Below are 17,013 nucleotides of genomic sequence, written 5' to 3'. Positions count from 1 at the left end.
GATCATCAGGGTTCCAAATTGCAGAGAAAAAAATTGCAATATTTACAAACATGCAAGAGGACACACAAGTAAACACAAATTTCACCTATTATCAGCTACACATTCATGAGCCACACAGCTCAGAGATCCTTTTCTGTAATATTTTTAGTTCAACTGCACGTTGACAGTGATTTGTCATATAAGGGTTACAAGTCTGACTTTTCAATTGAGCAATCATGTAAGTTCTTGAAAAGATTTTGGGCCATTTTTGAGATTTAGATTAGGTTTTACAAATAATACATTCTCATTAGTGCTTATGAATAGTTTGCCTTTCCCAAAAGAAATTTGTCACTATCACAAGGGTAATCTTATACTATTAACAGGCCTGGTTCCTTTATGGGGCTTCTCCTAATCCTAACCCTAACCCTAACCCTAAGCCTAAGCCTAACCCTAACCCTCACACCACACCTAAACCAAAAAATAACCCGAATCCTAACCCTAGCCCTAACCATGATCCCAGCCCTAACCTTTACTCTAACCCTAACCTTAACCCTAACCCTAAGGAAACACCATCCTCACCCTGACTTGGCTAATCAAGGGCACCAAAGCCCTCTGATGCACACCCTCTTGGGGAGAAGCTGGGTGACGCAGAGCCGGGCAGGTCACAGGTGCCCCCTGGATGGCTGCCTGACGCCGCAAACCTCACCTCACGAGATCCAGAGGCTGGTACTTGTACCAGACGCCCCACGAAGCCCAGCACTCGTAGAGGAGGTGTCGGTGGTTTACCGCTCCGTGTGTCCGGATGGAGTTTTTACTTCTGTAACTTCCCTGCGATAAAAACACAGCCGCCTGTGAGGGGAGACCAGCAAGCCACAGGGAAATGCAGTAGCTTAGGTCAGGAGAAAGGGGAAACAAAAGAGGTCCTCTCTGTGAAGGGGGAGTGGTCCCATTGGTCACCTTGGACACTGCCTTGCTGATGATGCTGCCTGGTGAAACGCGCTGCTCGCTAGGACCAGGTTTAAACTCAGTTCAAATCCAGCTCTGCTAAGGAGAGCCTGGTGAGGCCCCCGAATCCTCCTGGCCTGGGTTTCCTGCTCCATCCCGAAACTAACGATATATGCCTCCGTAACTTTCTTCTGGGTTTGAAGGCACAGAGTTTCCAGCACACAGGTTGCGCCCAGCTCTGATTCTCTCCTCTGTGTCTCCACAGAGGGCGGTGGGACCAGCACACACAGCCACAGCCCGGTCCCTGGGGTCCTATCACCCAGGCAACCCTAGAGGGTAAAGGCTGGAAACCGCCTCGAGGTCCTCATATTTCAACTCTAATTCAACCTCCACACTAAACAGAGGAGGAGACCAAGGGCCAGAGTGGGGTGCTGTCCTGCGGTCAGTCCGTGGCACTGCTGGCTTCACCAACACAAAGGTACCTGAGTATCCGTGGTGACCTAGGAGTCCTTTCTCAGTGGAAAAAGCCCAGAAGAAAGCAACTCCTGCGTCTCAGCTCCAGGCAAATCTAACCTCTCTCTAAACTGCTACTTAAAATTCCCACACAAGACAAAGGCAGTCACAGATGCCCTTCCCGCCTCTGGGGTGGTTTTGAGGTTAAGCAATATAACGCAGTTAAACTGCAATTAAAACATCCAGAGAGTGAAGACGTGGCACCTAATTTGGACATTCCCTCGCATGGATCAGAGGCCTCCTTGGTGGAGATGTGAAAGCCCTGCAGAAACCATGGGCTTCACAGCTGTGCTGTGCTCACGGACCACGGCCTGGTGCTGCCCTGACATGGCCAGGACAGACACAGTCCCCTCTCTGACAGTGACAACAAAAAACTACCAGCAGCTATGCAACCCTCTTGGGAGAAGCTTTCTTTGACAGAGTTCAGCAATGTGTGTGTGGCTCCTGAAAGTCTTGGGGTCAAAATGTTTACTTCTGTTACGCCCAAAGGAACATTCCAGAAACATCTCCTGCGGGCCTGGAAATTGTGCATCAGACCATAGCTTCTAATATTCGCGATAAACCAGCTTTGGTTGCCATTTGCTTGGTGTTTAAAAATCAAGATAAGAAATATCACAAGCCAAACAAAAATGATGCTTTGGGAAATTTTGTCATTTATGGAGAATGGGAGTTGCCCTTCCAAGTTTACTGGGGAACAGTTTCGCCCTGGCTAGTTCGTGAGGTCCAGGAGGGCAGGTGCTGTGTAGAGAACAGTTATCTTTATATTCTGTGTGTCCCAGAGTGACTGGACAGAGTCGGGACTGATTACCACAAAATGACAATAATTAAGAGGATTACGCTCCTGAAAACCTAGGTGTATGGTTCTGGGTTAAATAATGCAAGATCTATAGGGGAAAATCAAGATAATTTGGGGTGATTACAGTTAACACTTATGAAAGTCAAAAAATATCATAAAGATGAGAAGTAAATGTCAACATTTACAACTCTTACTATGGTCACTACAGTGTTAATTTCCTTTTATCACCCTTTGGTTAGTAGTAATTTTTAAAATAGTTGGTCCCACTCTTTTAAGAACAGCAATAAATGTGTTATTGCCAAGGGTGTGTATTTTAAGGACAGCCTCTGCTGCTTCCTGCCATCATCAATGCCTTTTTAATTGCATGGCTTAGAACCCGCCCAACCGCATTCTTCTGAATTCCTGCAAATGGTAGTGATTTAAGTATTCTTCTGAGTATATGAAAGGATACATAGAAATAAATCTGTGCTGAGGGAGGGATCGAAGCATGCAAGCGGATTTTCCCTAAACACGCACTGAACAAATTAAATTCATTCTGAGCAAACGCCATCCCAACACAGTCCACGGAGGCTTGTCTGAACAGCAGGACTTATAAGAAGACGCCGGCGAAGGGACGAGAAGGCACAGTACCTCGTGCAGGGGGAAAGCAGCTTCATAGGAGCCGTTGGTGAGCAAGCGGTTCAGGCCTGGGGCGACACAGAAACGCGACCTGGTTAGTACTGACTTCGAGTTCTCACAAAGCTCGGGAAGCAGGGAAGGGCTGCGCTCTCTGCAAAACACAACCTGGGCTTTCAAGGTGATTGAAGCTGCTTAGAGGCAGTGAGAGTTTAGCTTTGCTACCTGCTAGGACACTGGGACCCAGGGCTGGGAAATCAGGGTTTTTAAATTGTAAAATACGTAATTGTCAAAGACTGAATCTGTTCACAGCGTACAGTGTGATGATGTGATGTACATACACATACACATAATGATATCATGATTACCATGATGAGTTCATTAATACCTCTGCTGTGGGTTAGATCTAGGGGTCTTCTGGAAGGTGATTGGTTCACAGGGTGCAGCTGCATCAGGGGGTTCACCCGCAGCTGCCGTCATAGCTTAAAGCACTGCAGGAGGTGAGGTCTGGTTGGAAGAGGTGGGGGTAGCCCTACAGGAACTCTTCTTTTCCATGGCTGTGTGATATTCCATTGTCTATATGTATTTTAATGTCTATCCATTTATTTGTTGATAGATACTTAAGTTGCTTCCATATCTTGGCTATTGCAAATAACACTTTTTTTCACCTGACCTGTTTCAGCATAATTATTTTGAGGTTCCTTCATGTTGTAATATCATCAGCTCATTTCTCTTTACGGCTAAGTAGGAGTCTGTTGCACAGATGTGTAACAACTCATTCGTGGATTTTCCCAATGAGGGACATTTTGGTTGCTTCTAGTGTAAGGCTCCTACATATTAAGCTGTGGATACTTTATGTACGACGTTTTGCATGGATGTGTGGCTTCAATTTTGTTCTTATTTTTTAGCAAACAACTAGAGTAGAATAGCTAGATTGCATGGCAGGTGTGTTTCACTTTTTGAGAAATTGTCAACTGTTTTCTTAAGGGTTATAGAGCTTTACATCTTCATTATCAGTGTCCACTGCTCATCGCTTGGTATGGTCAGCCTTTGAATGGGTGTGCCGTGATCCCAATTACAGTTCTGATTCGTACTTCCCAGATCAATAATAATACTAAAATCTATGTGCTAAACATGTACTAAGTAATCATGTAACCATGTACTAATCACGTACTAAAATTTCTGTGCCACTGGTACATCTGTGAATCCTCTGTTCACTCAAGTCTTATCGCATCAAGAATTCTTATAGCATTAAGTTTTGAGAATCTTTAATATATTCTAATACCGTGTGCTACACATGAGCTGTGAAAGCTTTTTCTCTGGGTGTGTGGCTTCTCTTTTTATTCTCTTAAAAGCCTTTCCCTGAACAGCAAAGTTTTAATTTTTCTTGTATTTAACTTAACTATTTTTCTTTTATGAATTGTACTTTTAGGGTCATATTTAAGGATTCCTCAACTAATTTAAGGTCACAAAGATTTTCTCCTGTTTTCACCTAGAACTTTTGTAATTTTAAGTTCTACATTTGAATCTGTGATCCATTTGAGTTGATTTTTATACAGGTCCATTTGAACTCATGTTTTTGCTTTTGGATATGAATTGCCCCACATTGTTTTTCAAAAGTCAAGTTTTTGGACTACCCTTTCAGTCTTAGTAAAGAAATACATTTTCATATGTAGCTCCATCTCTGGATATCTATCCTGTACCACCGATCTATTTGAGATTTCACTAATACCACACTTCTATCTTCTTTTCTTTTCTTTTTTTCCCCCTTCTTTTCTCCTTTCTTTCCTTTTTGAGATACAGTCTTGCTATACAGTTCAGGCTGGCCCTGAACTTGCTATGGAGCCCCGGCCAGCCTCAAATTCACATCAGTCCTCCTGCCTCAGCCTACTGTGAGCTGCTATTACAGGCGTATACCACCATGCCCAGCCTGTACCACACTTGATTACTGCCTGTTTATTATAATCTTTGAAATCAGGTAGTGTTAGCCATTGTTATGGATGATACATTGTGTCAACTTGAGAAGTTTAAAAGTTTAACTGAGAGACCCAGCAGGGAGCCAGCGTCCTTACTTTGTAACTATCCTCATCTTGTGCCAGATGTCAGCACTGAGATTTTGTGATTGCTGCACCAGCCCTGGAGGAGGGTGGTCTGTGTACAATAAAGAGGAGAAGAGCCCTGCCCCCCCCCACCCCTTTGCTCTGGCTGCTTTTGCTGGCTGCTGCCTTGAAGGGTTGCCTCGGTGCCACGCCCACCCTGCCTTGGAGCTGGCTGAGTATGGACTGAAGCTTCCATAAACTATAAGCTAAATAAGCTTTCCTTCCTTAATTTTGGGTGTTGTGTATTTTGCCTCAGCAGCAAGAGAAAAGTAACCCAGACAGCCATTAACTGCTGTTCTTTTTCACAGTTGTTTTGACTACTCTGGGCCTTTCATTTCCCCAGTATTTTTGAATGAGCTTGTCAATTTCCACACACACACAAGAAGTCTTTTGAGGGCTTGATGGTTTTGCATTGAATCTAAATATCAAATTGGGAAGAAATGATATCTTAAGAATATTAATTCTTCTCACTTGTTAGTGGGGTATATCCCTCTGTTTACTCAGGCTTTTTAAAATTTCATCAGCAATGTTTTGGAATTTTCAGTGTAAAATGTTTCTTACATATCTTTTGTTAGTTTTATCCCTAAGTACTTGATAATTTTTGCTGCTACTATAAATGGTATTGTTTTTAAAATTTTTAAGTTTACTGTTTGTTGCTGTCATAAAAATACAGTTGAATCTTGTTTCCTGTGATCTAGCTGATTTCATTTTTAATCGTAGTATCCTTTTTGTAGATTACCTTGAAATATCTATATAGATGATCACGTCATCTAATGATAAAATTGGCTTTGCTTCTTTTTGTAGTACAGATGGCTCTTACTCTTTTTCTTGTCTTATTTCACTGATCAGTAAAATGATGAATACAGAAGCATAGATGCAGGTTTTGTGCATTATCTTAGAAGAAAAATATATTACGTATAGTCTTAACTATGCCAAGCATTTCATAGGTGTACTGTATGAGATGGAGAAAGACAATTTCTATTTGTAGTCTGCTGAGTTTCTATCAGGAATGGGTGCTGGCTTTAATCCCATTCTCCATGTCTAGAGAGATGTGCGTGTCATTTTTCTTCTTCTGTTTGCTAACATGGTCAATCATACTGATTGTTCAGAGAGGGACCTGACACCCCCTACCCCTTCTTTGGTCATGCTGCGCCTTGGGCATTTAAAAGGGCTTGACTAATTAGGCAGAGACCACCTGCAGTAATCTCTCTGTTCAAGAAGTCAAAGTCAGCCGGATTAAGGACCTGAGCCCATCTGCAAAACCCTTCACCCTTATGTATCACAGCTTCAGGCGGTCTAATTACCTTTGCAGCGTTCTGTTGGGGGAGAGGCAGAGGCCCAGGTCCCAAGGGCACTCACAAGGAAGAGACTGCACAGGGCGTGACTTCTTAGGCATTCCATGGTGCGTGCATTACAAGACCTGTGAGGTATATGATTTTCCCCGCAAAGGACCGGCTATTTGCTTCGGAAATTCGTGTCTATTGTTTTCAGTTAGCAATAATCACACCCCGATAAGCCTCCTTGGCTATGATGTATCATTGCACAAAGCTTCTTAATTATTTTTGCACTTTATATTTTATTTTATTTTTTTTTAGTATTTGTGACTTCAGGTTTCATTTCCTTTTCCAAGTTCTTAAGCTAGAGATAAGATCATTCATTTGGGACATTTCTTCCTTTTTTAATATAGACATGTCATGGGCCATATTTCTCTCCGCTATTTAGAGTTATTCCACACTTTTTGATACATTGTGTTTTTATTTTCACTCCATTCAACACACTTTATAATTTCCCTTTTTTTTTCAGAATTTTCAGAGTTTAATACCACTGTGGTCAAGTACCACACTCTGTACAGCCTGAATCCTCTCAGATTCATTTATGTGCCTGTTCACTGCCCCCAGATGTGGTCTATCTGGGTAACGTCCCGTGTGCACTTGGAAAGAGCATCTCGAGAGTCCAGAAGCCAGTTAGGTCAAGTTTATTGATAATGCTAATTAGACCTTCTGATCCTACTGAGTTCTTAGTTTGACTGAGTTCTATCAATTATTGAGTAACAGGTTGAAATTTACAACTATAATTTTGGATTTTGTGCCTTTTCTCCTTATATGTCTGTTAATTTTGGCTTCATGTGGTTTAGTGTATAAAATTTAAGATTTTGTGTCTCCCTGGTGGGTTAAACCTCGTTAGTGATATCAGAGGGCTTTTCTTTGCCACAGGCGATACTGTGTATCTTTGCCCTGAACTCTACCTTGGGTGCTCAAGCTCCCTTTGGATCAGTGTTAATGTGCTTTTCTCCACCCTCTCATTTTTAACCTGTTTGTCTCCTTATATGTAAAGTACATTTTTCTTATGAGGCAGTAAAAGTTGGGTTTCGCTTTTTATTCAATGTACCCCCCTGTGACTTTTGGATTGGGAACTGTATTCCATCTGTAGTTAATGTAATTATTTATAGATCTACATTAAATCTATAATAACACTTTTCCATCTAGCCCATCTGCTTTTGGACAAATGATATCTTATGATTCCATTTTATGCCTGTTGCTTTACTATTTATAACTCTATTTTTATTATTTTAGTGGTTGTCTTACAGTTCATAGCTTTCTCTTCCTTAGGTGGTAACAGTGCGACACGCGGACAGTCACCAGCAGCAGGACCCCCCTCGGGTCCCTTCCTCTCCTTTCCTGCCCCTTTCTGCTGTCAGGGTAAGTTTTATCTTTACATATGTTAAAAAATCTCACACTGCATAATGATGTTTTGGTTCAAGTGATCATTATGTTACAGAGATTTAAATAACAAGAATAATTACATATTTTACAAGAAAGACTACCTTTAGCATGGTAAGAAGTCTTTTAGTAGAAGTCTTCTGGTGATAAATTCTTTCAGTTTTAATATATCTAAAAATCTCTCTTTTTTCACCTTCATTTTTAGGAAATATGTTTGCTGAGGATAGAGTCCAAGGTTAACACTTTTTCTTTGACTTTAAAGCCACAGCTCCATGATCATTTAATTTAATTCTTTCCAGTGAGAAATTTCAGCCAAGTTATTTTTGCAACTTTGTATGCAGCATGTTTTTCTCCTTTTGCTGCTTTGAAGATTTTTCTCTTTATTACAGATTTTGAAAAAGCTGATTATGTATGCCTTACGTTACCTTCTTTAGATTTCTTACTTGCTGTTTATTGAATTCATTAGCTCTGTAGGTTTAAGGTTTTCCTCCAATTTGGAAGAATACTTGTAGTCATTGCTTGTAAAAATATGAACTGCTTTCGTGTTCTTTTTTTCTGATAATAATGTCCGTTACGAGTAGGTTCCGCTGGGAGGGTTTCTCTCCCACTTCTGGACATTTTTCTTCTTACTTGTATGCCTGGTAACCTTGTTGGTGGTCCGTGGTTTTTTCCTTTGTTGGTCAATACATATTTTGTCCCTATAATATTCTTAAGCTTTGTTCCATGACACAGACACGTGATGCTTTGGGGTGTTGCTTGTGTTACATGTGTGGGATGAGGCTCGGTTGGTTTGATGGGAAAGCGGTTCCTTGTAACTACTGATGCCAGGAACCAAGACCCTCACGCTAAGAAGACAAAGGCCATCGCCTTCTCGTTGTCCCTGAGTCACCTGCTGTCTCGGTCTCTGGAGACCTCTACCATGGTTCTCGATCTGCCTCAGGATCAGCACACCCTGAACTCTTGGGGTGGGCGGCCCTGCGGAGCTCCAGAGTTCTGGCTCTGGTGCTGTCCACCTCCTGGAGCTCTGCTCTGTGAGCTGCCTCGGTCTCCCTGGACTCAGCAGTGTCTTCTCCATGCAGAGGACCCTCCAGGCTCTGCCCGAGTTCTCCCTCCTTGTGCGACTGCCTAGAAGCTAATTCAGGGTGGTCGCTGGGGCAGCTAAAGGTTCGTGCCACTGGGTTTTGGTGTTTTGTTTTTTTGCCTCAGGGATCCGTTTTTGGTTTCTTAATAGTGCTTCAATATCATTGTTTCATACATTTTATGTGATCTCTGTCTCTGTCTCTCGCTTTTTCAGGCAGGAGGGTAAATTCTGTTCCTTCACGTTGGCCAAAAATTCAAGTTTCACGTGCTGATCTTTAAAATGACTTTCAGATCAAGATTATGGCACTTGTGCAGTAAACCCAGAAGAGGCCCATTGGATTGCAGTCTCTCACACGGCCTGTAAGTGCAGTGCTCTCATGCTTCAGATCTTGGCTAGAATCCAGAGATTTAGCTTAACTGAAAAACGGCAAATGCACTGTCTGTCTCTATTTTTAACTGCTGAGGGCAATCAGTGCTGAGATAATTTAAATCCCAGGGGCACCAGTGTGCTGAAGCTGCTTGACCCTGACAGTGAATGTACAAAAAAGGGGCTCAAAATACAAATATCAGCAGAGTTTTATGTTTTGTTTAACACACAGGAGACCCTCAGTAAATGCCTTTAGAATGACAGGGTAAATGTTTATGTAAAACAAACTTTGATTTCTGGGAGTTTCTGTTGACTATTCCACATATTTCATCAATAACTTTCAAATATCCTGGACATCAGAAAAATAGGAGTCACAGGGACATAATAAGAGATTCTGATTATGATTTTTGTAAGTTTATCACAATTTATTAAAATCCAGGGGCTGGGGATGTGGCTCAGTGGGAGAGCTCTGGCCTTGCATGCTTGAGGCCCTGGGTTTCATGCCCAGCACCACACACACATAGTAATAATAAAAATTTATCAAAGTCTTGCAAAGGACAAAGTAGTTAATACTAAAATCTATCACTTAACTAACTTTACCTCTGAACACAGGGTTGAAAATACACATCAGTGTGAAAATGTATTACACACACATTAGCTAGACCTTTGTTGAACTATTTGTTGCTCTGTTTTAATAGTGGCTCTTATCAGATTTGATTTTTCACAGTTGTGTTAAATTCAGAGTAAAGCTGAAAAACTTACATTGGCCATTTACAGTCCCCTAAAATACTCCCAGGAGTCATATCTAAACGTTACTATCTTGGTGTTATTTATAATCAATGTTAGCTCCTTCAAGTGACACTTCCAGCACATTTCAGGCAGCAGATAACATGGACAGACTGTAATTCTGTCAATGAATTTTCTAACATGTATTCATGAGACTGGAGACGACAAAGAAACATTAGGTCCACCGACCATTTGCAGGTCTGGCCTCTGTTTTCCAGCAGAATACATGACTGTGGGTTGACAATTTATTCTGCAATCTCTCATCCTTGCCATTTCCAGAGCACTGAAGACCTGGAACAGAACCCTCTTTTTTCTTTCATCAGTGGAGAGAACTTTTCCTGAGACAGACCATCGGTGATACTTGGCGTCTTTTCACGATGCTGGCCATCGTCTGCCTGCTCTTCACTAGCTGTAGAAACAGTTCCCCGTTTGAGAGGCAACATGTGGGTCTAATAATCACTGCATGGTCTCACTGTGCAGCTTTGACTGTGTAAGAACAGCAGGGCCACACCCGCCCTCCTTAGAAGGCCTTCAGTTTAGCTCAGCGCACTCTATTGACGTCCTGTTAGACTCCGGCATGGGCAGGGCTGCTGCGTGGCTGACCGAGGCCATTTATTTACAATGATGGAGCTGGTTATCCAGACGAGTTGTTTTCAGCAGGAGATTGCCAACACATCAGTGTGTCATAATGAACTGTGAGGTGCACTTGTGAGTGTATCATTACAGGTCCAGGCACTGCTTTTTACATTGTTTGCACAAAATAATAGAGTAGATACTGCCATGACAATTTCAGCTCACTCACTTGGTAATATACTCATTACTGAAAAGGGATGACATAGACTGTCCATTGATCTAATATTTCTATGGCATCTTTGGTTTTATAAATACATATTAGATAGAGAGGTATGCATAGCACAATCCAAATTTGTTTTAAAACCATTCAGGTCAATAAAAATTGACATGAAAAAGGAATCAGTGTAATGTGTGAATTGCTAGAACACAATGTTTTGTGTGTGCGATGCTGGGGTTAAACCGAGGCCCTGGTGCCTAGGCGGTGCCCTAGCTCTAAGTCACATCCCCTGCCCTGTAAGCTGTTACCTGTGGTTCTCTGTAGGTGGTGGGTTTTCCTGGTGTTACTGAACTTTACTCAAGACAAAGGAGAGTCGTATATAACTCACTAACCCGGAAGCATTGCAAATATCATCACGGGGGTTTAGAAGCAGCAAGAGTCCCCTCCAGTGGATGGTCACAACGGACTTTACGGTGAGACAACACGTGGCGTGTTCGGCCGGAGCCCCTCGAGGGCAGGGAGTTGAGCAGTTTCCATGGGTCCCGGTTTGACCGCGTCCTCCTGCAGTGACTGTCCCTGAATGTGTGCTCCAGGTGTGTTCTGATGTGCACTGGGAAGCTCTCTGTTTCTAGGTAGCCACTGTATTTCAAGGTATGCAGATCCGGATTAAAGTAGGGTTTTTGTGTGTGTGTTTTTTGGCAGTTTCATTACGTATCTGGCTCGGGCCGAGCCTGCATCCAGGTCCGCTCTTAGCACCATGCTGTTGGGCAGCGTTTCCTCCACGGGACTTAGGGAGCCGTTTTGCCAAATCTGAGTCTAGGAATTTACATCTCCCAACCAGAAAAGGCTGTCTTGTTGCTGCGAAGTCCTGCTCGCTGAGATCTTTGAGGCTCCGACCCAATGGCTAACACCCTTCTGTACCCTTCTGGGCCACCTCACCTGACCGCTCTCTGAGGAGGCTGTTCAGGCTCTGCGTCAGCCACCATCTGATGGCCCCTCAGCTCCAAATGCACCTTCACCGTCTGCTTTGCAGTCACGGAGCTGGGCTTTACGCTGCTTCTTCTCTGTGGGCTTTGGGCGCTGGAGGAGCACGGATGGAGGAACGGGCTTCTCTTCTTGATCCCAACACGCTTCTCCCAGGAGGCGTCTGCACACCCACTCCCCAGCACCCTGCTCCGCTGTGCTGGTGGCCAGCCGCACAGGCAGCTCCCCAAGGCCACATTGCCTGCTGTCTCTCGTGGGTAGTTTCACAGAGCGGGGCTTCTGGGCAACACCCTCCAGGATGCCTCCTAGCTGCAGCAGGGCGCTTCCCCAGGACTGCACCTAGCTCGGGCTCAGCAAGCCTCCAAGACACATCCTCCCATAGCTGTCCCTCCCAGGATGTTTTGGCTTGTCAGAGGAGACATCTTAGTATCTGTGATTCTGTTCTTGAGCATTTTGCCTCCCCTTGGCTAGCTCATCTCCCAGGACTCCAGTGCCCTGTCATGGTTTATTATTTAAATTCAATTTTCTCTGTTCAGATTATTTGTGTTTTTGTCTCCTCACTGGACCATAGCTGATATAGGTAATTATTAAAACTATCAATAAAATTTTTGCTGGGATGGAGATGAGCATAAAGCCATCTAAAGCTTCCTAATATATAATAATCTGTTTAACAAGGCAGGAAATTTGGCAATATAATAGAGTCTCATAAAAATGCCCAAAATATAAATCGTGCAGGCTGCTCTATGGGGAGCTGATTGCGAGGGGAATAAACCTACATGTGATAATTCATCTCTCTATTTGCATCTCACTTGGGCTCAAATACTGCAATGGTTGATACATTGTGTCCACTTGAGAAGTTTAGAAGTGTAACTAAGGGCCTCAGCAGGAGGCCAGGGTCCTCACTGTGTAACACCCTCAGCCTGTGCAAGAGGAGGACAGGGAGACTGTGTGCCTGCTGCATCGCCCTGGCAGCCGGTTTACAATGTAAGGGAGGAGAAGAGGTTCACTGCTCTTGCTGTCTTCCACCACCTTGTCTTGGAGCCAGCTGATTATGGATTGAAACCTTCACAAACTAGGAGCTAAAAAAATTCTTGCCTTCCTTAACTTTGGGTGTCAGGTATTTTGTTTCAGCAATAATTGAAAAGAAACCAAGATACTGAACCCCTCACCTCCGGACTCTGGCTCCCACTGGCTCGGGTCTCAGTGAGTACTGGCCCGATCTCCGTCAGCTCTCCCTGTCTGCCTCTGAAACACAGCCCACCGTACTTCCTCACGTTACTTAGCCTAACCATTTCTTCATTTTTAAAAAACTTCTTGTACATAAGCTCCAGGAGAGAAATGTGCTTATCTCTGGCTCCTAGCCCAGTGCCTGGCACACAGTGTGGACTCCATAAATACTTGCTGAGTTTAGAGCCTCCCCACATCCTAGAGAAACGAGATGCCATGGGTTTAAGGAGGACGTTTAAGGGTGCTGCGGAGATGTGGCGCTGGGGAATCACCTGTCCAGGGGGTAAAGGTTTTACACACAACCAGCAATTCAGCATCGATAGAAACATAACAAAACTAAGAGAAGCAATTGAATCCCCAGTGGCGAAGGCAGCTTGTGCTACTAATGGGCTACTTACCAATTTTGTTTTTCCCTTCTTCATACTTTATTCTTTGTAAGATGTGATGCACGATTCTACTTCTTGTGGCATTGTTGAAGAAGGTGTCCTTGTTGTGTATGATGAAGCTGTCACACACAGATTGAAAACACAAGCTGCGGGTTAGTCAGAGGCGAGGGCTGTACCGTCTGTCATAACCTGGTGCTGCTCGGGGGGCAACGTCTTCAGTTGGTCGCAGAGGGCATGCCTGGGCAGTACGAGAAAGCCCAGTGGCCACCCCCGAGCACGCGGCTCACAAGTCTAAGTAGCCCCAGGCCTCGGAATCTTAAGCATTAGCATCAGGAAGGCGCTAGAGCCAAGTGAAATTAAGAAAAATAAACAGCAAATGTAAGTCTTGTATCTTGCTTTTTCTTAGTTGGGTCATTTAAATCCAACTAAAAATTCATGTTGCTTTCATCTCCTCTTTTCTCCTCCCTCCCCATGTACAACCACACGACTTTAAGATTTGCAAAAGGCTTGGGTGGTGGATTGAGAAGCTGGGTATTTAGGCTGGTCTGAAGAGGAGAGGGGAGAGGGGAGAGGTCGCCTCTGGAAGCCTTCTCTGTCCTGTTTTCTCCCATGTTTTCCCCCCCGAACAGGACCTTTCTCCTAAAGCACACACTTAAGATTGTTTTCCTTCTGGTCTCCAGAGTTTGTTAAGGGCATGTAAGTGCACACACACACAAGCACACATATGCACCCACACACATACACACATGTACACATGCATAACATGCTTTCCAATCGGTGCTCCAGGCCTGTACCACCAGGTTTTCCAGGAACACAGCTTCCAAGGATTGCTTGCAGCCTGAGGAGGCCATGTGTCCTCTTCCCAGAAATGGGACTCATGGTGGAATATTAGTGATGAAGTGGCTGTCAGTGTCTAAAAGGTAAAATCTATCACCTCAGCAAGCCTGACCTCCTCCTGTAAGTTGGATACCCCATGAGGCACAGACATGTTGACAGCTGCCACCCCAGACCCAGCGCTAAGATCACCTCCTCCTCCAGCTGCACACCCGTCCCCAGAGTTCGGTGCTGCCTTCTCTGCAATGTCTGGCCTTGTAAGCACATCAATGTCCCGGCTGTTCTGCACTGTACTGCCATGGATTTGGTTTCCACCAGATGTTTACAGGGGACCCTGTGAAGCACGGATCTCACACTGCAGGGGAAACAGCTCCAGACCCTGTCCTGAGCGGGGCCTCACACCTGTGATCCCAGTGCCGGGGAGACTGGGGCAAGAAGGTCACAAGTTTGAATCCCGCCTGGATGCCTTGTGGAGATCCTGTCACAAAGCAAAAACAAAAAATAAAACAAGGGCTGGGGGTCTAGCTTAGTGTAGGGGCCCTGGGATTACAGGTCAAACTGAACCAAACCAAAACTGAAAACAGTAACACTTAGCTCCTGTCCTCGATGTGGGGGAGACAGAGAAGATGGTCAGGATGGCTACGGTGGAGTCAAGCTCCCTTTGCACGCCTGCTCTCCCACACAAGACTGTGAGCTCATTCTGGACAGAGGCCAGTACCATATTTTTTCCAGAAGTTGGGTTCCCGGGAGCTCCCATGCAGAGAGCAAGGATCCAAGTGGCCGGGAGTTAAAACTGCTTCCTTGGGAACAGGGCTGGGGAGCTGAGCTGGGAGATCACAGAACACAGAGACAAACACCACATCACCCGAGCCGATTCCCGGGGCAGAGTTTTCCTCCCCACCTTACTTCGCTTGGAATCTCTTACAGAACAGAGCTCTCGGAGAAAAGTGATTTCATTTGATGGATGGGACAGAAATGCTGTGGAGCAGAGGAGGCCAGGTGCTATGCACCATCTGCTCTCGGGTTTTTTGGAGGACAATTTATGCATCAAAGAGGAAGAGGAGAAAACCAAGATGTTGCACCAAGGAAGGCTTTTCTTGCTATTTTATCCTTCTCTGCTGATTCACCTTGCTTGAGACAGGCTGTTACATTTTAATACCGAATAGAGATGTCACAAAGAAATACATAACACATAAAAAGAGCATTTTGCCTCACAATTCCAGATGATAGGGGAAAGCTGATGAGCACGGTTATGTCAATGAGAAAATCAGGGGCCATTTTGGTTACTTTTCTCTCATTGCTGGGACAAAACACCCAACACCCAAAATGAAGGAAGGAAAGGTTTAGCTTGCAGTTTGTGGAGGTTTCAGTCCATACTCAGCGGGCTCCAAGGCAGACTGGCAGGGCACCGGGGCAACCCTTCAAGGTAGCAGCCAGAGAAAAACGGGGGGAAAAGCCTCTTCTCCTCCCTTTTATTGTACACAGGCCACCCTGCTGTGAGGGCTGGTGTAGACTCACTAAATCTCAGTGCCCTCCTCTTGCACAGGATGAAGATGTTTACAAAGTAAGGACCCTGGCTCCCTGCTAAGTCTCAAGATTTTGTGAGTGCTACACATGTCCTGCGGGGTGGCTGGAGTGGCCTCTTCTCGCCCTTTTTATTGTGCAGAGGTGTACACTCATTCCCCACCCAGGACCCCTAGAGGGCACCAAGTCTATCTGCATCAAGTGACCTGGGACAGAAACCCTACATACAGCTCTGCCGGTGTGGCCAGAGACCTGTGAATCAAACAAGGGAAAAAGCTACCTTTGCCCTGCATCTCCCCTAACAGGAAGCATCCGTGCGGAATAACCACGGCGCACTGTGCACGGGGGAGCCGCGGCCGTCACGCCTGCATTCTGAGGTCCAGGGCGCAGGCTTCACCTCCTTCTCTCCAGGAGCCAGAAACGGCCTGCACTCCTGCTCGGACGCTGTTTCCTAAACTGCCACGTGGTTTGGTTTCTTAAGTACATGAAGGCCAATAATGTGGCTTTAATTCTCGAGTGACTATCCCGAGCCATCGATGAAAAGTCAAATGCTTCTTACAGAGCCACGACTTCCTCTTAAAGTTTTAGGGCATTGGAGGTTCCATCCCTTTAAGAGTACTTATTTTATCTGTCTCAAAATGCCATAAACTATCCATAAAAGTTCAACTTTAACAACTCTCTTTACTGCCTTTGTTTACCCAGGAGTAGTGCACACATTTACTTCTGGGTGCTTCCTGATAGACAGATTCTCCTCGGACGCAAATAGCCACGTGGCCATTTTAGACCATGTCTTCTCTTGGAGACTTACTATTTACCGAACCTTCTTCATCTCTTTCTAGCTGCACAATATTCTGCCGCAGAGTTGTGCCAAAATGTGCTTATCTTATCCCCCACGGATGACTCATTTAAATTATGCCCCTGTGACAGCCCATGCTACAGGGAGCATTCTTGTACATGTGTCACTTGTATATGGATACGTGCGTTTGCAGAGTGAATCCTAGAAGAGGCACTGCAGGGTAGAGGATGAGTTGTAAACATGTACTTTTGATGAACCTGGACATAGAATTTATACCACGTGATTCTGTGCCCAGCATAGCTGAGTCTCTAAGCCTGCGTACAGCTCTCTCTCCCAGAGACTTTGGACTCAGGGTGCACATTTGCCAGACCTGTTTAGCTCACGTTGTGGGTGTGTGCATGTGTGTGTGTGCGCGCGTGTGTGTTTTCATTTGAAGAAAACTACTAATGGTAAGAAAAGCATGCACCTTGTGAAGTAGGGAACTGTCACTGCTCCTTATGCTCTCCTCGTGACCAGGAGGCAGAGGCTGCTCCGCTCCCTGAACCTGCAGTGTCGAGGGGAGGGCTCGGCTG

General features: G+C 44.7%; 1 protein-coding gene across 5 annotated transcripts in view; it reads right to left on the bottom strand.

Moving 5' to 3' along the window:
* Ano4 (anoctamin 4) overlaps window positions 1-17,013 on the bottom strand; it is a 354,709-nt gene that overhangs the window by 62,916 nt on the left and 274,780 nt on the right. For all 5 annotated transcript variants that reach the window (XM_063255442.1, XM_063255443.1, XM_005006337.4 and 2 more), the window contains 3 exons: window positions 13,300-13,406; window positions 2,864-2,919; window positions 686-807 (listed from right to left, as the gene is read on the bottom strand). In XM_063255442.1, coding sequence (XP_063111512.1) covers window positions 686-807; window positions 2,864-2,919; window positions 13,300-13,406 — 285 coding nt within the window. The remainder of the gene's footprint in view (window positions 1-685; window positions 808-2,863; window positions 2,920-13,299; window positions 13,407-17,013) is intronic.

This window comes from Cavia porcellus, unplaced genomic scaffold (genome assembly GCF_034190915.1).
Source record: "Cavia porcellus strain 051 isolate PalLab524CR breed Dunkin Hartley unplaced genomic scaffold, mCavPor4.1 scaffold_8, whole genome shotgun sequence".
NCBI classification, from domain to species: domain Eukaryota; kingdom Metazoa; phylum Chordata; class Mammalia; order Rodentia; family Caviidae; genus Cavia; species Cavia porcellus.
Note: the sequence above shows the minus strand (reverse complement) of the source record. Positions and strands in the feature narration are given on the sequence as shown.